This window comes from Onychomys torridus, chromosome 11 (genome assembly GCF_903995425.1).
Source record: "Onychomys torridus chromosome 11, mOncTor1.1, whole genome shotgun sequence".
In the NCBI taxonomy this organism is placed as follows: domain Eukaryota; kingdom Metazoa; phylum Chordata; class Mammalia; order Rodentia; family Cricetidae; genus Onychomys; species Onychomys torridus.
In genome coordinates, this window is record NC_050453.1 from 38220496 (window position 1) to 38243064 (window position 22569).

At 40.6% G+C, this 22569-nt stretch overlaps 1 protein-coding gene across 1 annotated transcript in view; it reads left to right on the forward strand.

Annotated features, from left to right (window-relative positions):
- The window catches only part of Axdnd1 (axonemal dynein light chain domain containing 1), a gene marked incomplete at its 3' end in the record, with an annotated part of 72761 nt that overhangs the window by 16408 nt on the left and 33784 nt on the right, over positions 1-22569 (forward strand). Inside the window, exons 8-13 of the mRNA XM_036201962.1 lie at positions 1413-1534; positions 3916-4056; positions 4674-4778; positions 7987-8107; positions 19314-19415; positions 21472-21635. Coding sequence (XP_036057855.1) covers positions 1413-1534; positions 3916-4056; positions 4674-4778; positions 7987-8107; positions 19314-19415; positions 21472-21635 — 755 coding nt within the window. The remainder of the gene's footprint in view (positions 1-1412; positions 1535-3915; positions 4057-4673; positions 4779-7986; positions 8108-19313; positions 19416-21471; positions 21636-22569) is intronic.

Here is a 22569-nt window from a genome sequence, read left to right on the forward strand (position 1 = left end):
ATAACAGTAGCAAAATAAAAGCAAAATAGTTGTGAAGTAGCAATGAAAATAATGTTATTTTATGGTTGGGGGTCAGCACAACATGAGGAACTGTATTAAAGGGTCACAGCATTAGGAAGGTTGAGAACCACCACCCGACTGGGGTTTCTAAGCTCTCTCCACTCAGTCGAGGATCCCAGGATCCCAGAGTGTCTTTAGTTGTCATTGCTATAGATGACTTCAGTCCCAAACCATTTGTCAGCAGTCCTTTGCTTTTCTTACCCTTGAGACCCTGCTGTCCATGGGCTAGTTTGTGTAGCTGGAGTTTTCTGGTCCTGCCTGGCCCACAGTCAGGACAAATCTCTCTCACCCACCAGTCCTGCAGCCACTCAGACCCAACCATACCTTGCCACATGGCTTGTGGCTTACCAGTATCTTACATGTTGGTACTCATGGTGGTGGCTGGCAGCGTTTCCCTGACTCAGCCTTTCTGGGAATATATTACTCTGTATAAATAAAATGCTGATTGGCCAGTAGCCAGGCAGGAAGTATAGGCGGGACAAGCAGAGAAGAGAATTCTGGGAACTGGAAGGCTGAGTCAGGAGACGCTGCCATGAGTACCAACACATAAGATACTGGTAAGCCACGAGCCATGTGGCAAGGTATAGATTTATAGAAATGGGTTAATTTAAGATTTAAGAACTAGATAGCTAGAAGCCGAGCCGTTAGGCCAAACAGTTTAAATAATATAAGAGTCTGTATGTTTATTTTATAAGTGGGCTACGGGACTGCCGGGGCTTGGCAGGAGCTGGAGAGAAATTCTCCAGCTACAAGTTTGTCCATAGAATCTGCCTCAGCTTTGGTTTCTCCGATGTAGACTCATGATCAGATCGAGGCTTAGTTCTGGTAGGTACAATGCAGGAATGGTATTTATAGTTTCAGTGCATCACATGAAAGCAACCAAGATTAGCTAGATTTTAAAAGTCATTTCTGTAAATGTATATATTGGTGAAATTATTAAGGCCACTCCATGTAGTTAAAAGGGAGGTTTATTTTGTGGGGTAACTTACAAATGAAGGGATAGGTTGTAGGGTTTGGGAAAGGTATGGTGCAGTCCAGCGGTGTTCTCTGGAGAACTCTGCTCGGTCTACCTCCAGCATCCAGGGTCCTGGAACCAAGAGAGACCCCCTCTCGATCCTGGGTCTTTCGCTTCCCCTGCCTTGTGGGCGTGACCATTACCGAAGCCTCAATGGGGGTTGGAACTTCCAGGCCAATGCTGGGATGGCTACCCACTACATGTATATATGTGAATGAAACCACAACAAGCCAACCAAGATTTTACTAAAACATTCATTTTCAGCATATTTCCTTTTTAAAGGGATTTTGACTGATACCTTGTGATAAACACTGATTATCTGACTTACCTCTGGCAGATGCACAAACTACTAAATGTGCTGAAAAAGGAGCAGACCATTTACAACACAGTATTTCATGAACTGATTCGTCAAGTCAGCGTGGATTGTGTAGATAGAGGAGAGCTACTGTCACGAATCAGGTTAGAAATGTTAACAGAATGTTTCAGGTCCCCATTTCAAACATTTAAATTATAACTATTAGTGCATAGTGATTACACATGTTAATAGGACCCATGGTACTACTGCCATACATGCATCTTTTTTAATGTGTTGAGATGTGCTTGTATCTGCTTTTGAGAAAGCTACAAAAATGTCTCTGTGAACTAATGTGAGTTTAGTTTTCATCTCTATAGAAAATCTTCATCTTGGCATAAGATCTTGGTAAAAGTTTGAGCTTTTGTTTTCTCAGTATCCACTCATAAACCAGTGGTATGCCTTTGTTGAGTGCCTACTCAGTACTAAGTATTGAGATGCTTGGTAGGACAATGGAAAGAGTTAATTGATTATTGATTATTCAAAGAGTCTTATGTAGCTTAGTCTGGCCTCGAACTTGTTATATAGCCTTAGAGGTAGGAACCAGTGTGCCTGGCTGTGGTGAAATTTAAATGAGAACACGGGGCTGGTGAGCAAACACAGGCTCAGTGGGTAGAAATGCTTATGATGCATGCCTGATGACCTGAAATCTGAAATGGAAGGAGAGAACCAACTCTAGAAAATTGTCCTCTGACTTCTATATATGCCATGTCACCTGTACACCTGTGAGTACACCTGCACACCTGTGAGTGCACCTGCACACTGATGAGTGCACCTGCACACCCATGAGTACACTATACACCCATGAGTGCACCTGCACACCTGTGAGTACACCTGCACACCCGTGAGTACACCTGCACACCCGTGAGTACACCTGCACACCCGTGAGTGCACCTGCACACCCGTGAGTGCACCTGCACACCAGTGAGTACACTATACACCCATGAGTGCACCTGCACACCCGTGAGTACACCTGCACACCCGTGAGTACACCTGCACACCTGTGAGTACACCTGCACACCTGTGAGTACACTTGCACACCAGTGAGTACACCTGCACACTGTGAGTACACTGTACACCCATGAGTATACCTGCACACCTGTGAGTACACATAGCCCTATTTCAGAATCATAATGACTTGATTAAAATTAAAAATGAAAACAGAATAGGTGCTAAATATATGTAGTCATTAATGGTAAAGATGATAAATACTGCTGTTACTATAATTATCTTTCTTATGGCTTTGGTTCTGTCCAAAGAGCTGAAAGAATACATTGGCCAAACAGTGTAACTGTATTTCCCTCTCTGTGAAACCAGGAGAAGTTGTAAGAGCTTTTTCAACATCTCTTTCTTTCTTCCTTTTTTTTTTTTTTAAGTATAGCTAGTAGCCCTGGCTGACTGGGCGCTTGCTATGTAGACCAGGCTGGCCTTGATTGAGCCTGTTGTTAAATATGCACTAGATTCTTTTTTTGAGGCAGGGTCTTACTATGTAGACCAGGCTGTCCTTGAACTCAAAAAGATCTATCTTCTGGTGCCTGGGATTAAAGGCATGCACTGCCATACTCAGCCTATCAGTTTCTTTTAAAAATTATTATTATTATTGTGTATCGTGTGTGAGGGCACAGGAGGCCCTTCCTTGCTGAGCCACACCCCAGTACTACTCCCCTTTCTTCTAGTGTGGATTTCCTCTCCCTGTGGTGGGACTGGTCTGAGGCAGAAGCAAAGCCATTAGAGACTGGTTAGGATCAGGAGAGGAGTAAATAGAATACTGTGAGGGCGACAGATCAGAACAACAGTAGAACAGCAGCCCGCATGGTCAAGGTCAAAATAAAGCCAAGAGTGAGAGAAGAATTTCAGGACCAATGGCAAAAGAAAAAGCTCCTTTGAGGGAAAGCATCTTAATAAGTTTTTTTGTTTGTTTGTTTTTGTTATTTGTTTGTTTTCGAGACAGGGTTTCTCTGTGTAGCTTTGCACCTTTCCTGGACTCACTCTGTAGTCCAGGCTAGCCTTGAACTCACAGAGATCTGCCTGTCTGTGCCTCCTGCGTGCTGGGATTAAAGGCGTGTGCCACCACCGCCAGGCTGCATTTTAATTCGTTTTAAATAGTTGGTGTCTTTTTACATTGAGTCAGTTTGAGGAAAGTGTCACCTATGAATTTAACTATGTGAAAATCTCACTCTATTCAAGGCACTCTGGTTATTAATATAAACATAGATACATGGCATTTTCCTCTCTCAGAAGAGTTTATAATTTAGAACTAGAACACATCCTATCTTTGTTTTATGTCTCAGATATAATTTATATTCCTAATAGCTGTGTCTCTGGTTCTAACTCCCCACAGTTCCTTCACGGTGTGGGTGCTGTGGGGGAGGAGTGTGGATTCCTTCCTTTTGCTGTCAGTTCGTACGTGCCTGTTGCCTATTTCTTTTCCTAACATTACTTTCTTGCTGACTTGTCTCTTTCCCTTTTCCTTGGTTTTCTCCTGTAGAGAGAGGTATGTGCAAATGCTTGACCAAATTGCCCGGCAGATGATTGAATTCTACAAAGACTTCGTAACTCAGCGGATGATGGACCAGCGCATCTTACAAGAACTGTATAACTTCAAGAATGTGATTGAGGAGTTGACCAGGTGAAAACCTTGAGGCTCCTCAACCCAAAGCAGAAGCCAGAGCCCTGTCTTTACCTGGAGTGAAAGGAAACCATGGGGAGGAGACGTTAAAGAGCAAGGCTCTTTTGCCTTCAGAGAACTGGAGACTGGTAGAGAGGCAAAGGCCAGGTTACCCATTTGAACCGAAAACCAAAATTCTGCCTGTATTTGATAGAGAAGAACCTGTTCCACATTATGGATATTTATCTTAATCTTATTTCCAGAGCACTTCCATGACTGTAGATGTTAATGTTCAAATTCCAAAGGAAAGAAATCTAGCATAGCAGTATGGTTAGTGGCTAACCTTGCACCAAGATGACCAGTGGTAAGAATGAAGAGCACAGGCTAGGCAGACCAGAGCAGGGTAGAGCACCTGCCCCTGCTCTATACTAGGAGATGCGCCTGTCCAAGTCCATTGCCAGACCCGACACAGTCCACCCAGGAAGTGCACTGGGGTTTCGTTTTGGTTTATGGGCAGAAAATGAAAGGAGAGGATGCAGAGAGTAACTGGGGTTATGTGTAAATCTGATTTCTGGGGTAGACACTTTTTGGAAGTTTTCATCTTTGAGTCTGAGATTTCTTTTCTTCCTCCACCTCAGGGAACTTTGTCTGGTTCGGGCCCATGACAGAAAATTAACAAAGGATGCAGAGAAAGCCCAGAAGGATCTGGCAGAAGCTCTTTTGGAAGCAGAAAAGAATGCAAAGTGAGTTGGTAAAGCTTATATTGCTTGATAATGGAAAGAGAAGATGTTTAATCATCTAACTTTCCTGGGCCTCAGTTGGTCCACATGTAAAATCCAGGTTGCCGTATCTCCTGCTTCCTAGGGTTATTTATTATGAAGGTTAAAAGTGACATGTAATAGAGCCTTCAGATGTCATCTCTGGTCCAGTGTCAGTTTGTGAAGCTTTATGGGTACATGTCATGTCTGTATCCTGTCTTTCACTGCTCTGGCACTCTAATGGCACAGATCACAAAGGCAGACAGTTGTGACAGGAACCATATCTGTGTCTGTTCCCTGAAATACAGTGAAAGCATTAATGTAGCAATGCAATATTATGAAAGTATTGTTTGCATTTTTAAGAGACTGGGACTTTTGCTGGACCTCACAGCCAGAGTTCATAACATACTTTGAGATCACTTAAGACTTAATGTAGGGGTTGGGGATTTAGCTCAGTGGTAGAGCACTTGCCTAGCAAGCACAAGGCTCTGGGTTCGGTCCTCAGCTCCAGGAAAAAAAAAAAAAAAAAAAAAAAGACTTAATGCTGATAACCTACTGTGTACTCAGCTGTTAGTTTAACCTGCCTCTAAGAGAACATTCTAAAAGTGAACCTCACTTGCCATGGATTCCCCACGTAGCAAACCTTTACAACTTAAGCTAATGCACAACTGTAATCTTAAATTATGTACTCTTCCATGCCCCTCACCCAGAACAATATATGTGTGTTATGATGTTGCTTGCTGGAAACAGAAAATACAGAGATTGAAAGCAATCTTCTAAGATGAATGTCCGTTATGGGTATTGATTGATAAACAATGGTGTCTGTAGTACTGTTTGTTGCCTGGGTCACTGAGGGTCAGTTGGAGCCAGTGACCTAATTCCTTGTAAAACTGTTACAGACATCTGTAAAGTGCGGGCGGCAGTGGCATGTGCCTTTAATCCCAGCATTTGGGAGGCAGAGGCAGGCGGATCTCTGTGAGTTCGAGACCATCCTGGTCTACAAAGCGAGTTCTAGGAAAGGTGCAAAGCTACCCAGAGAAACCCTGTCACAAAAAACCAAAACAAAACAAACAAAAATTTCTGTAAAGTAACCCATTCCATCCCCATGTGATGCTCTCTGTGCCATTCAATAAATACAAAGCAAAGCCTTTTGTTAGGGATGGACAGATGCGAGCGTGCACGTGTGCACACACACACACACACACACACACACACACACACACACACAGGTCACACAGCGACACAGTCACACAGATCCAGCCTCATAGCACAGATTGACTGAGAATGAAGACACAGGTTGCATGAAATAGAGAATTCAAATCTGGACTTGCTCTTGGTAAAATGACACCAAGGGGAAGTGTTTTTCTTTCTTTCTTTAGTATGACACTAATAGATTATTGATGATGCAGAGTTAATTGCCAGTGCATTTAATCAACGTAATTAATATTAATAAATTAAGTGAATCTAAAGACAACAGTGTGAATGCTTTTCTCATTCCTTTTTTTGTGAAACTTTCAATTCTTTAAGAAAAACTGTGTGATGTGGTGCATATGTCTGTGTGTGTCTGTGATTACCTGTGTGTGCATTATGGGAGCCAGGGATCAGTGCATCTTCTTCTTCTATTTCTTCCCACTTTTAAAACCTTTCCTGTTTTATTTCATTGTCTATCTGGGTGGGTGTTTTGTCTACACATGTCTGTGTCCATACGTGGGCAGTGCCAGTGGGGCCCAGAATAGGGCGTCAGATGCCCTAGAACTGGAGTTACAGATGCTTGTGAGCTACTAGTTGGGTGCTGGGAACCAAATACCAGTCCTCTGCAAGAGCAGCAAGAGCTCTCAGTGGTGGAGCCATCTGTCTGCCCCCAGTTTTGCTCTTTATAAATTAGGGTATTCATGATTTTTACAAAAGTGTCGTCGGTCAGACAGAAAGGTAAACACATCATGCAGGCACAGCTCTCCTCTCACTTATGTGAGCACGTGGAAGACAACTTAAAGTGGTGGTTCCTGCCTCATGCCAGGGTACAATTCTAGGTCAGTGCATTTTAAGTCTCATAGCAAAGGTAACATTAATGAGGGAAGATGTCATCTGTCACTGTGTTAGTTAACAGCAACGACCACAGCAACTCTTTTTGTTTTTTGTTTTTTGGTTTTTCAAGACAGGGTTTCTCTGTGCACCTTTTCTGGAACTTGCTTTGGAGGCCAGGTTGGCCTCGAACTCACAGAGATCCGCCTGGCTCTGCCTCCAGAGTGCTGGGATTAAAGGCGTGCGCCGCCGCCGCCGCCGCCGCCGCCGCCGCCGCCGCCGCCGCCACCGCCACCACCACCTCCCAGCCACAGCAACTCTTAAAAAGGAAAACATTTCACTGAGGCTGGTTTACGGTTCAGAGGTTTAGTCCATTATCAGCATGGTGGCATGGAGGCAGACATGGTGCTGGAGAAGGAGCTGAGATTTCTACATCTGGATTGGCAGGCAGCAGGAAGTGAATGATCCACTAGGCAGGGTTGAGCATCTGAGACTCAAAGCCCACCCCCAGTGACACACTTCCTTCAACACTTCCTTCAACAAAACTACACCTATTCCAACAAGGCCACACCTCCTAATAGTACCACTCCCTGGTGTTCAAGCATTCAGATCTCTGAGTCTATGGGGGCCATTCAAACCACCCCAGCCACTTTATAATTTCTGTTTATTCTTTCCATCACATTTATTTAGTGAATGAGTGTGTGTGTGTGTGTGTGTGTGTGTGTGTGTGTGTGTGTGTGTTCCTCAGGTTTTCAGGCTTAGCAGTAAGTGATTGGCTGCTATCCTGCCAGCCCCAACAACTTCTGTTTGGCTAAACTCAGAGGGCTTTTAATTCCAAGAGAGGAAATGGTGTAAATGAGAAGGAAAAGGTATGTTCTGCTAGACATGAAAAGACAGTAAGAAAGTTACCTTATAAAAAGGCTTGAAGGACCAGGTTGCCTATTTTCATAAAAAAGATATTTTTATTTCTTTTTCTTTTTCTTTTTTTGAGACATGATTTCTCTGTGTAGCCTATCCTGAAATTCGCTCTGTAGACTAGGCTGGCCTTGAACTCGCAGAGATCCACCTGCCTCTGCCTCTCAAGTGCTGGGATTAAAGGCATGCACCACCACCACCCGGCACAAAGATATTGTTAAAGTATCTAAATAGATATTCCTTAATGTTCTTACAGAATAGTAGAAGACTACCATGACTTATATACACTACAGAGAGGACGGATGGAGAATGATATTAAACTCTTAATGACAGAAAGAGACATTTGGAGCTCAGCCACATATGAATTGGCCCTAAAGGTTTGTTCATCTGGATTTACATACAACTCAGACTCCTATATTGACTAAAGTTCCATCTGACAGATTTTAATAACACACACAAAAGGTACAAGAGAAAGAAGGTGTATGTTTATTGATGAAATCATAGGTTTTGTGGGCACTGAAGACAGAAAGTTTCTTTTCTCTGTTGGGTAACTAGCTATTGTGCAGTTCAGGACTGTTTTCTTCTTTAACCTGTAAACTGGGACTATAAATTCTGGTTTCTTTTGTTTGGACATATATTAAAACTTTTAACTTTAATGTATGCTAATTTGTAGATATAATGTACACTAATCTTTAGAAAAGGTAGTATGGCTAATGTATACTAATTCTAATGTCTATAAAAGGTAACTCTTACTTTTTCATCTCATGTAACCGTATTAAGATCCTTGGATATCATGTCACATGGGTTATAGCACCTTGGCATATCGATGAGGGAAACCTATGAACATGACAGTAATGCTTTACAGTGAGAGCAAACCCCACAATAGCCTACATCTTAGAGACACGTATGTGTTGACTCTCTGTTCTGACCCTAGGGACTGGTAGGTATTAACTTTGAATTCTGACCCATAGGAAATTTACAAATCTGATCCAGTTGGATTGGTTCAAAATTCTGCTGGTGGCAGGCAAGGCACAGGGCTCTCCTTGCAGACAGCCTGCAGGATAGATCTGGGCCAAGTACTTGTTAGTACAGCATGGCGTGGCTTGTCAGCTGCTTGGAGAACATAAAGAAGGAATTCCTATCAAAATGTGCAGGTGTCCTAAACCTAGAGAGAAAGCTTATATACTGGGCAGCAGAATCAAGACTTTCTTACTTGGGAAAAGTAAGTCCAAGAAAAGGTTACATTTTAAAATGTAAAAAACATGATATTGTAAATATATTAGAATCAATTATGAGTATAAATGAATATTTTTATGATACATAGTGAGTTCCAGGACAGCCATGGCTACATAGGGAGACTCTGTCTTGAGAAAGACAAAAAAACAAACAAGCAGAAAAACTAGGCTTTGTTCAATTTGTATGTGTATGAAGAAGGAGTATAAATGGTAAAGTCCGAAAAAGTTGAAATGAGAATAAAAGGTAAAATGGGTGCTGAGAGAGGATGGGGCAGGAAAAGGACACATGGGATATAAAGGAGGAAAAGAAGCCAGATGTGGTGTCCTGTAATCCCAGCACTTGGGAGGCAGAGGCAGGTAGATCTCTGAGTTCAAGGCCCGCCTGGTCTACAAAGTGAGTTTTAGTACAGGCCAGGCTACACAGATAAACCCTGTCTCACCAAAACCTGCAGCTATTTTTGAGGTTTGCAAGCATTATGGGCTTGATTGCTGGCCTTTGCCAGGGCCTTCCATGTAGATGTAACCGGTTTGTTAAATAAGAAACACAGAACCGATTGCAGAGTTAAAAACCATGAGGTCAGAGCAAGAGCGGAAAACCTTACCCTTCACTGCTTCTGCTGTTCTTCCTCTCCACAAAAGAGCTACCTCTGTGTGTCCTGTCTATTTAAAGACTTTCTGTTCTGTTTTCTCATTGGTTGTAAACCCAGCCACATGACCTCCTCATCACTGCCTGTTTGTACAGACCTCCAGGTCTTCTATGGTTGGTATTGAGATTAAAGGCGTGTGTCTGCCATGCTGGCTGTGTCCTTGAACACACAGAGATCCGCCTAGCTCTGCCTCCCAAGTGCTGGGATTACAGGCGTGCCCGACTACTGCTCAGCTTCTGCTCTGGCTTGCTCTGACCTCAAGGCAACTTTATTGACATACAAATAAAATCACATTTCAATACAAATAAAATATCACTATATTTCCCCTTTTCTATTTTAATAAAAAGAAAAAAAAGGAAAAAGTTATAACTAATATAAGAAAAACTATATACAAAAGTACAATAACTATATATACCATATATACAAACAATAAATACCTAAACAATGTCTAGTCCATTTGTATTTGACAAATTCAGAGAAAATAATTCCATTATCTATCCTATTTTGGTAAGTCCAGAATGTACCTGATTCACTTTTTATCCTAACTTATATTGCTAACAGAACTGTTTTATAACGTCTTTCAAATTTATACACTTACAGCTCTTAGTGAGTTTTTCTGAAATCCTTAACAAAGATAATTATAACTATAACTAACTGATCTTCAACTCCCTCAGAGACCCAAGAAGGAAATAATACTACCTAATAAAAAATAAGTGCATGCAAGCAGCTTCCAAAAAAAATGTGAGTTGACAGAAACAGCCAGCTGCCTGGATAGTCACCTGAGGTTTCTCCTCAGTGTTGGGGCATCATCTTCAGCCTATAGGCTTAGCGTATCTGACAGACTCTTTTGTGAACTAGGATGTATACAAGGTCAACAGTTTGACCTCACATTTGGTGAGAGCAGTCCATGTACCAGAAACACCTGAATTCCATTAGTGTCATGTCGTGAATCAGGATTTTAAATTCTGGAAATTATTGATGTTTTTTCAATTCATCTGTCCATTTTTCTTGGCTGTGTATATGTGGCTTCATCTTGACATCCTGTTCTTCTCCACATCCCTCTATTAAACACCAGTCTACTGTTGAGAGGGGTGAGCTTAGTTATTCTTCAAGAATAACTGTTTCATCTGCTGTTCCATTGCACATCAGAAGCCATTGGCCCACTCCCTTGTTCAGCTGCCTTCGAAGAAAGGGGCACGGTACCTTTTACAGATTGCAAAGGTCACTCACTTCAGGGATGGTGCCATATTGTCCTGGCTTCAGAAGATGCCTTTTGTTAAAGCCACAACCACACTTGTTTTGGTAAGAATTGGTAGTCCTTGGTTTCATGTCCTGTCTGTCCTGTTTGTCAGCAGTTGATTAGAGGATACTTTGTTGTCTAGTGGCTAACTTTTGCCACAATGAAAGTTAACTCCATATGCAGTTTCTTCAATGCCCATATTTTCTCTGAAGTAGATTGGTACTACCAGGAGCCGTCATGTCTCATAGTTATAGCAAAAAAGAAAAATTCTTAAGTTATTAAAATATTTTAAATGCCATATTCTGTAGATCTCTGAAGGGTTTGAAGATGACCTGTCTATCTAAAATATATCTGTATGAACTTGAAAACACACCTAATATGACTACAAGTTCAATTGTAATGTCTAACCACTAATTTTCATTTCTATATATCCTAATAGTTGGTAATACTAACATTCAAGGATTAGCAAATTGAATTACATTGTTAAATGAATGGTATAAATACAATATCTCGAGCAAGATTAGAAATATGTGTATGGTATATTCTAATAATCTCAATCTCAATAATAACAATTTGTATACAATATAAAACAATCCAATTGAATGTAAAGTATTTAAAACTAGTAATTTTCTTTTTCTTTCTTTCTTTCTTTTTTTTTTTTAAACAAGCACCTTTTGCCTAGCCCTTTTCCTAACCCTTAACAACAACTTGTAACCAACCCTCCTAAACAATGAAAACTATCCCAGACCCAATATCCATAAAAAGACCAAAAAACCACCCACCCCACACCACCCCTTTGGGAATGTGGGCGTCGTATTCTTAAAATTGCTTCCTGCTGGGTATGGGTGAAGTTATCTTTATTCTGAAAAGAAAAATTTTGGGTTAATTGACAAATTCTAGGAAAGGTAACTATATTCTTTGTTATCTATAATGCCAAAGTTCAGGGTTTATCTCAAATTCTTATTCAAGTAGTCTTTGAAACTGGATCATCTCAGCTAGCCATCTCAGAATTGCTCTAAGCACTTTGTAGTCCAAAACTGATCTGTAGATGATGTTTGTCAGCTTAGTGATATTATTTTCCACGTGGAATTGTCGTTGTGGGGCCCCATCTTCTTCCTGGAGATTTCAGTTGAAGTTAGGCCTGGCCATGATTTCCTGCAGAAAACTGAAAAGAGACTCGAACACAAAGACATGTATAGGCAGCTAATCAAAGCCTTTTCTCTAGAATTAATTAGTACTCTATATGACCATTATCTTAACAAAGTTTAAAAATATATATATATATCTTGTAAATTTTGATATAAAATTCATACTTTAAGAAAAGTTTAAAGAATCAGAATAGAATCAAAGAATTATGATTAGTAATAGAATAGTCCCTTAATTAATTTGGTTTTTCTCCTGTCCCATGTCAGAAGATGGCTCTTTCTTCTGGTATGATACAGGGAGTTTTCATTTTCCTTTTAACAACATGCTTGAGTTTAAAGGAGGAGAGAGCCATTCTCCAACTCCAAAATCAGCTTGAAGCTTTAATTGAACTGGGACTACAAGAAGACCAAGAGTATTAATTTTTTAGAGAAGAGCAGAAACAAACATTTAGAAAGATTTATGAAATTTTGTAGATGATATACAAATAGGCCATTTTACTCTTTTTCCTGGGACAGATGATTTGTCCTTTTTCTTCAGTTGTCTCATTTGTCCAGTGTTCTTCAGATTCCTTAGCCTTCATTCTCCTAAAAGACAAAAACAAAAACCCTTCCCCAAGACTAATTTTGGGGAGGTCCCCTTTTGGCAAGTTACATCTGATTAAATGAAAAGGCATGTATTAATGGTATAAGTGAGTTTAAACTGGATGGTCATGTTGGTTGATGAACTATCACCTCCTCTAATTAAGAGGTCTCTCTTGTTCAAATCGAACCTTTATCAGTTTTGATGGTACCCACACCTTATCTTCTCCTGCAGAAACAAAAGCAAAACCTCGTCCCCAACGTAACACATACCCTGGTTTCCTTTCTGAGTTCAGCACATCCTTGAAGTATATAGGCTGATTTAATTCTGTTGTTTTTTCTATTAACCAGTGTCTCTCTGCAGCTGTTGTTCCTTTCTCATTAGCATTGAGAAAATTCAAAGTTAATAGAGCATTGTGCAGTCTATTTCTGGGGGTTTTTGTTACCCCTTTCTGTTTATTTATCATGTCCTTTAGAGTTCTGTTGGATCTTTCTATAACTGCTTGGCCTGTAGGATTATGTGGTATACCTGTAATATGCTTTATATTATAATAAGCAAAAAACTGTTTAATTTTAATAGAGACATATGCTGGAGCATTGTCAGTTTTAATTTACGCAAGTATACCCATGATGGCCATAATTTCTAGCAAATGAGTGATTACAGAATCAGCTTTTTCAGAACTCAAAGCAGTTGCCCATTGAAATCCTGAATAAGGATAGTATGGTGTACATATTTCAATTTTCCAAATTCTGCAAAGTGAAACACATCCATCTGCCAGATTTCATTCCTCTGAGTACCCTTTGGGTTACATCCTGCTGGTAATGGTGTCTGATTGTAGAAGGAACAAGTAGGACATTTCTTTACAATTTCCTTGGCTTGTTGTCATGTTATGGAAAAATCCTTTTTTAAACCTTTAATATTGACATGATGTTTCTTATGAAATTCTGAGGCCTCCAGCACATTTCCAATCAATAATTTATCAATCTCATCATTATCTTGTGCTAGAGGGCCTGGCAGACCAGTATGGGATCGGATGTGAGTTATATATAAAGGATGACTCCTTTCCCTGATTGTATCTTGTAATTGAATAAATAGTGAAGTTAATTCTGAAGCATCAGGGATAAATTCTGCAGTCTCAATATATAATACCACTCTTTCAGCATACTGAGAGTCAGTAACTATATTGAGAGGTTCTGAAAAATCCATTAATACCAACAGAATAGCATACAATTCCGATTTTTGAACTGAATTATAAGGACTTTGAACCACTTTACTTAATTTTTCTGATTTGTAACCTGCCTTTCCTTGTTTGTTGGCATCTGTATAAAATGTCCGAACTCCAGATATGGGTTTTTCACATACAATTCGAGGCAAGATCCAATCAGCTCTCTTTATAAGATCAATTCTATTGCTTTTAGAATATTTGCTGTTAATTTCTCCCAAAAAATTACTGCAAGCTCTTTGCCAAGGTTCATTTTCTGTCCGTAATTTTTCAGTGTCCTCTTTAGTTAAAGGTACAACAATTTCTGCTGGGTCTATTCCTGCTAATTGACAAAGTCTCAATTTTCCTTTCAAAATTAAGTCAGAGATTTTTTTCCACATAAGTTTTTAATTTTTTTACTTGGTTTATTTGGTAAAAATATCCATTCCAATATAATATCTTCTCTCTGCATTAATATTCCTGTAGGAGAATGCCTAGAAGGTAAAATAACCAAAATGCAATCCAGCTTTGGATCAATACGATCTACATGTCCTTCATGTACTTTTTTTTCTACCAAGGCCAATTCTTTCTCAGCCTCAGGTGATAATTCTCTTGGACTATTTAAGTCCTTGTCACCTTCTAAGGTTTTGAACAAATTATTCAGTTCATCATTTTTTACCCCAACAATGGTTTGTAGATGAGAAATGTCCCCAAATAATCTTTGAAAGTCATTAAGAGTCTGTAGGCGATCTCTCCTAATTTGTACCTTTTGAGGACTAATTTTTTGTAGCTCTATTTTATATCCTAAATAATTAATAGAATCTCCTCTTTGTATCTTTTCAGGAGCAATTTGTAATCCCTAGCCAGGCAATATTTTCTTTACTTCTTCAAACATTCTTTCTAAAGTATCTGCATTTGAGTCAGGTAGTAAAATATCATCCATATAATGATAAATTATAGATTTAGGAAATTTTTTACGTATCACTTCCAAGGGCTGTTGTACAAAATATTGGCACAGGGTTGGACTATTCAACATTCCCTGTGGGAGGACTCTCCATTGAAATCTTCTAACCGGTTGAGAATTATTGTAAGTAGGCACTGTGAAAGCAAATCTTTCTCTGTCTTTTTCTTGTAGGGGTATTGAAAAGAAACAGTCTTTTAAATCAATAACTATGAAAGGCCATCCTTTAGGTAACAGAGTAGGCAAAGGAATTCCAGATTGTAGAGAGCCCATTGGCTGAATTACTTTGTTAATTGCTCTAAGGTCTGTTACCATTCTCCATTTACCAGATTTCTTTTTAATAACAAATACAGGAGAATTCCATGGGCTAGTAGATTCTTCAATATGGTGAGCATTTAATTGTTCTTCTACCAGCTCTTCTAAAGCCTGGAGTTTCTCTGTTGTTAAAGGCCATTGATGAACCCAGACAGGCTTGTCTGTTAACCATTTTAAAGGTAGAGCTGTTGGTATCTTTGGAAGATCATCAGTTTTTGTGCCCTGTTCTTGTATAATATGGATGGCTGGTGACCACTCAGAATACTACCTTCTAATATTTCTCTCAGAAACATGTGCTAGTTTATGATTTATTTCTGAGGTTGGAGGGATGTTAATCTGAGTATTCCATTGTTGTAACAGGTCTCGACCCCACAGGTTCATGGCTATGTTAGCCACATATGGTTTTAATCTGCCTCTCTGTCCTTCTGGGCCTATACATTCAAGCCATCTTGCACTTTGTTTCACTTGAGATAATGTTCCAATTCCTAACAGTTGAACATTTACCTCCTGAAGAGGCCAAGATGGATGCCAAAATTCTGGTGCAATTATGGTAACATCAGCACCTGTGTCTACCAGACCAGACAACAAAACACCATTTATTTTTATTGTTAATTTTGGTCTTTGTTCATTTATAGAAGTTTGCCAAAAATTTTTCTTTATGGTCTCTCCTGAATTTTCTGTTCTCTCTGTCTCAGTTGTTCCATTACTCTGAGTAGCCTGGTTTATTCCAATAGGCATTTGGTTATTTAACTGCTCTGAGTAGGGGTCTCCTCTACAATTGCAGGAAAAGTCTGAACTGGATTCACTGTAGGGGCCTGCCTGAGGCCCCCTGGGAGTTTCCCAAAGACTGAGGTAAAGTATTACCTTGTCTGTCCCTTGTTGACCTACATTCATTGGTCCAGTGTCTTCCCTTACCACACCTTCTACATACTCCTGAAGGAAGGGGCATTCTGTTGCCATTGTTCCTTGAAGAAACATTGTTTCTAGAAGTGCCCTGTTTACAGTCCCTTTTCAAATGTCCTTGCTTTCCACATCCAAAACATCTGACATTCCTCAAACCTCTTGAAATTGCTTCTCCTACCCACATATTATCATGATCATGAGCCTCAACATTAACCGTGTCTCTAATCCAATCTTCCAAGGGTGCAGATCTCACCTTTAACGGCCTGATTATTCTCTTGCATGCTTCATTTGCGTTCTCAAAAGCCAAAAATTCAATTATTATCTGGCTAGCTTCTGAATTTGGGATCATTCTCTTTACTGCTGAAGTCAGTCTTTGTAAGAAATCTGTGAAAGATTCTTTTGGGCCCTTTATAACCTTTGTAAATGACTCAGTTTTCTTTCCTGGTTCCTCAACTCTGTCCCATGCATTCAAGGCTGCCATTCAACATAGAATTATAGTTTGGATATCATATAAACATTGTGTTTCTACTGCAGCATATTGGCCTTCTCCAACAAGCTGATCCTGGAAGATTTGTATACCTCTATCCCTACATTGTTTTGCTATGTTTTTAGCTTCCTCTTTGAACCACATTTGCCACAGAAGCTGCTGTCCAGGTTCCAGAACTGCCTGTGCCAGCTCCTGCCAGTCCTGTGATATAATCCTATTATAAGTTGACCAGGAGTTTAACATTTGCTTTACATATGGAGAATGCATGCCATAAGATACTATTGCTTCCTTAAACCTTCATAAGTCTAACATTTCAACTGGAGTCCAAATATTTTGTGTATTCACTTGACCAGGTTGCTGTTGTATGGTTACCGGATAAATTAAGGGTGATTGTGTGAAAACAGGCTTTCTTTCTGTAACCTTATAATCCAATCCTGAAACAACTTCACTGTTAATTTCTTCTGTCTGAATCTGAATTTCTCTATAATTCATTTTAACAGGTTTAACAAGTTTTTCTAAAATTTTTATCCTGGCACTTAAACTGACTGTCTTTTTAAATTGTAAAATAAGGATAAGAAGAATAATAATGTACATAATTCGATCAACATTAATCTTCTCATATAGTTGTTCCATTACCATACTGCCTAAAATTTCAAACAAAGCCCAATTTTCTTCCAATGTACACATAAAACCCATTTTTTTTTAAATGTGGAAAAAAATCTCTTTTAAATAGTTTCCTTTAAAATATCTAATATAAATGACTTACCAATTCTGCGTAGAACAGTAGAAATCCAAGGGAATTTCCAAACAGCTACCTAGCATCCAAGGTGGGAATCGAGAGAGAGAGAGAGAGAGAGAGAGAGAGAGAGAGAAAGCATAGCCACGTTCTGGCTAAAAGCTTGAATCCAACCGCTTCAATGTTGTGGTCTGAGCCGAGTCGAGCCTGGGCTCTGGCTTCCTTAAGACCACGTGCGCTGGCATTTCAGCCAAAAGCAGCTTATCTGCAGTTGAGTGTAGCTCCTGCAATTAGCAATAGATCCCGCAGGCCTGAGTTGTTTGTAGCACCGGCTTTTTAAGCAAGTAACTTCAGCTGCAGTTGTAACCGCTTGTAGCTAAGGTAGGTTGGGCCTGAGTCCTAAGCTGAGCTAGGCCTGGGTTAGGCTGGGGCTAGGCCGAGGCTAGGGAGCTGGGCCCGCCCAGGCAGGAACCCAGACCCACTGCCAAGGCAAGCGGTTTTTTAATGAATTCTTGCCACATTGGGCACCAATTGTAGATGTAACTGGCTTGTTAAATAAGAAACACAGAACTGATTGCAGAGTTAAAAATCACGAGGTCAGAGCAAGAGCGGAAAACCTTACCCTTCACTGCTTCTGCTGTTCTTCCTTTCCACAAGAGAGCTACCTCTTTGTGTCCTGTCTATTTAAAGACTTTCTGTTCTGTTTTCTCATTGGTTGTAAACCCAGCCACATGACCTCCTTGTCACTGCCTGTTTGTACAGACCTCCAGGTCTTCTATGGTTGGTATTGAGATTAAAGGCGTGTGTCTGCCATGCTGGCTGTGTTCTTGAACACACAGAGATCCGCCTAGCTCTGCCTCCCAAGTGCTGGGATTACAGGCATGCCCGACTACTGCTCAGCTTCTGCTCTGGCTTGCTCTGACCTCAAGGCAACTTTATTGACATACAAATAAAATCACATTTCAATACAAATAAAATATCACTATACTTCCACTTTACCTCTTGGCTGAGTCTTTTGTTTGGATACATGTGGGGACCCACAGAGGCTCCCTAGTAAGACCTTACTCAAGGACAGAGAATCTGAGCACAGGGCTGCATAATGGGATGATTTGGCCATGGGCATTGTTACCAGATGTTTTGAAGGGTATACAGTTGGCTGTACATTGTGCTTTGATCTTGAAAGGGGGAGGTCTTTTGCTTTCCCCTTGATAGTGTATAAAAAGCCCATTAGAATAAATCTTGGGGCAGCTGGGTATTGACCCAAGGCCCTCCTGAAGCTGTCTTGGGTCTTTGTCTTTCTTACCATCTCCTTCTACCTTTCTAATACTTCCTCATTCTCTCTCCTCCCCCTAAGAACCCTCCAACAGGTTGGAGCTGGACTTTGACAGACTCCAACAGGTGGAGATACAGTGGGAGCTATGTTCAGTTTGGCTCCTTTTTCTTTCTTTTTAATTTTTCTTCAAAGTGCATGTGTATGTGTCTGTGTGTAAGAGAGAAAGAGCATACACATGCTGCTTTGCTTAAGTGGAGGTCAGAGGACAACTTTGGGCTTTGGTCCTCACCTTCCACTTTGTGTGAGAGACGGTCTCTGTCTCTCTCTCATTCTCTCTCTCTCCCACTGTAAACACTAGGTTAACTGATCCAAGAACTTCAAGGGACTTTTCCAGCTTTCATCTTCCTGTAGGAGCTCTGGGGATACGGAAGTGTACCACTATGCTAGCTTTACCTGAGTTCTGGGGAATTTGAACTCAGGTCCTCATATTTTATCTGTTGGGTCATCTATTTAGTCCCAGCTTGGATTCTTTTGTATTGGCTTTCTTTTTCTCAAAAATCTACAAGTAACCCCTCATTGCCTTTGTGAAATCCTGAAGTTTTCCTCTCTGTTAGGATTAGTCTGTATTTTCTTTATCTGGATAGCAGTTTATGGTCTTCCATCTTACCCGGAAGTCCTGAACTATAACAGTTCAGTTCAATAGTTTTAGAAATGTGTAAATTTGTGATTCAAATTATTAGAGTAAGAAATTTTGATTGAGGTCATGGCTGAATAAAGATTGATATGTGAAAACATTACAAGTAAATTACAGCATTTAAAAATGTTTTAGGTTCCTCATTATAGTACATTTTTTTTTATAGGTAATTGAAAGAAATAGAGTCATACTGGCTAAAAAACTCTACCTCAATGAAAAAGGCTGGAATAAATATATCAAGCATTTTATTATAATGCTGTCAACCAAGGTAAATCCCACTTTACGTAAGTCATGAGTAAATGATTGTAAGTGTTATGTTTTGAAGCTGTAGGCTTGGCTTTGCCAGATCTATAGATTCTTAAGTACAGTTCTATATTTATGCTTTGTTGTGGGTAGAATGACAAATATAAGGGGGGAATAAAGACTCTTGTTACAGTGTCTTCCATTGTAATCAAAGCAACACATCTAATCTAGTAACCCTCCAGAGTTTCATAGAGTTATTTATTATTATTGTTCAAGATAAAATAAAAGTAAGAGGTGGTGGTTGGGTGTGATGGTGCATGCCTGTAACCTTAGAACTTAGGAGTATAGCAGGCCTTCTTTTAGGTCACTAGCTCCCACGTCATGACATGGAGACTTACTAGTTATGAGTGCTCGGCCTTATCTTATACTTGTTCCACTAACTCTTATAACTTAAATTAATTTGTTTCTCTTCATCTACATTTTTCCTGGGGGCTTTTTACTTTTCTTTCATTCTGTATGTCCTACTTTGTGTCTGTCTGTCAGCTGCCTGGCAGCTGGCCCTGGGGTTTCCTTCCCCTCTCCCCCATTCTCTTCTCCTTTGTTCTCTCCTGAGCCTACATTTCTTCTCCTATTATTCTCTCTTCCTGCCAGCCCCTCCTGTCCCTCTACTGCCTAGCTATTGGCTGTTCAGCTTTTTATTAGACCTTAATCAGGTGCCTTAGGCAGGCAAGGTCGAACAGCAACACATCTTTACCTAATTAAACAAATGCAGCATAAACAGATGTAATGCATCTTGCCTAGTTAAAGTGATATTCCACAACACAGGAGACTGAATCAGGAGGGTCACAAGTTTGAGGCCAGGCTGGGCTACAAACAAAGAGAGGAAGAAGAAGAGGAAAAGGAGGAAGAGGAGAGGAAGGAGACATTACTGATGCATTCTTAAATAGTTTTGTGAGAAAATGTATTCATCACTGGGGTGGTTTGAAAGAAAATGATCCCCAAAGGGAGTGACACTATTAGGATGGATGGCCTTGCTGAAGGAAGTGTGTCACTGTGGGGGTGGGCTTTGAGGTTTCCTATGCACAGGATACCACCCAGTGTGTCAGTTGACTTCCTGTTGCCTGCAAGATGAAGCACTCAGCTCCAGCATCATGTCTGTCTGCATGCTCACTACCATCATGATAATGGACTGAACCTCTGTAACTGTAAGCAAGCCTCCCCAATGAAATTTTTTCTTTGTAAGAGCTGTCATGGTCATGGTGTCTCTTTACAGCAGTAAAAACCCTAACTAAGACAATCCCCAAGGGAGAAAATGAGCTGGCATTTAGTGTGTTTCCACTAAGTCAGACCATTTACAGCAGTCGCTAAGCCTTTGAGCATAGCAAACATACATTTATTAAGGAAATGTAAGAAAGAACGCTAGAGAGTGGGAGAGGCTCTGAGGGAGGAGCGCCTTCAGTCACTTAACTTCTCTGTAATATTTGTTTTTAAATGTATGTACTTGTGTGTATGCCTATGTGAATTTATGTGTACCATGTGTGTGCAGTTGTCCTTAGGCCAGAAGAGGGCACCAGATCCCCTGGAACTACAGTTATGAGTCACTGGGAACAGAGCCCCAGGTCAACCCTCTGCATAACAGTAAACAGTCTCAATTACTGAGTCATTTCTCCAGCTCCTGCCATCTAACTGTTAAAGTAATCCTCTGAGATATATATTAGTGTCCTTATTTTATGGATAATAAAAACGAACTTTAGACTAAATAATATCACTGTCTAAAATTCACATTTGGTTCTGCCTGGCTGTCCAGTTCCTGTCCTTGCCGGTGTGTCATTCTGACTGCAAAAATCCTGTGGGAAAACCAGGTTCATGTTGCAAAGGAAAAAGTATTGTCCCTAATAACATGTCCCACACAAAACCCATTGCCATGGTGTCACTGATGGTGTTTGGAAAGAGAAATACCTTTTCAACTTCTTGACCCACTTCCTGTGAATTCTTCGTGTAATTCAACAGCACTAAGGAGTTAGTACCTGTCAGTCAAGGTGAGTTAGAGTAAATGAACACATTGATTCTGTTCATTTTAGGACACTGCAGACCTTGCAGTCCTGCAGAAGTTAACAGAAAAATGGAAAAGTTTAGCGAACAAATTTAAGCAGGATGTGGAGCGCACGGAGGCTTCTACAAAGGACAGAGCGCAAACTGTGAAAACCGGGCTCCTCAGGTGGCAGCAGTTCTTCAAAAACAACGTGTGGGTCTGCAAGAATCTTGTCTTTTCTGATTTGGTTACATTACGTCTGGTAATGCAGCTAATCTCATCACTAATTACCCTGAGTTTGGGGGGGGGGGAGGCAAGAACATCCATTACTGTGCCTTGAAACACAGATGCTTTCCAGTGCGGAACACCTATGCAGCCCTCCTGATCTCCATGCCAAATTGTTGTTGCCTTCATAACGCCAACTCTTTGTCCGTTCCCCGCCCCCCCCCCTGCTTTTTTTTTTTTTTTAAAGATTTAATTATATTTGTGTGTCTCTGTTTGTGTGACGTGCATGTATGTGTATGTGTATGTGTCCGGGAGGCCAGAAGAGGGTGTTGAATCCCTCTGGATGACCCTATCTTTCTGCCTTCTTTGAGATGGGTTCTCTTTGCCTCATGCAGGCCCAAGAGCTTCTGGATAGTCTCCTGTCTCTATTTCCCACAGGTAAACTGGGATTACAGAGGGTTTTTTGCTAATGCTTCTTCCTCCTATGTGGGCTCTGGAGACCCAGAGCTCACTAGGCTTGAGCACTTCCCACAATGAGCATCTCCACAGTTCAGAGTAGTCTGAAAGTGGAAGAGGCTAACAATAAAGTAAGTTGAGGCTGGGTGACTAAATCATATGTACATAGACAAGGTTAGTGAGAATCTATACTTCGATGCAGACTGGACTAGATGATTTCTGCTCCCTTTGCACACATGACTCACCAATTGCCTCTGTTGCTAGTACTCACATTCTAGACAGAAAACGGAGAAGGGTAAGAGTTAACTTCCATGGTCTGTGTGACTGCATATGGAGTCACTGTGGAATCCCTTGGAGCATCTGGGAGTGAGTTTCTAGAAAGTTCAGCTGAGGACAGAAGACCTGGGCTATCCCAGGAGTGCATTGTCACAGAGACACATTTTAAGCGCCATTTCGATTGTGAATT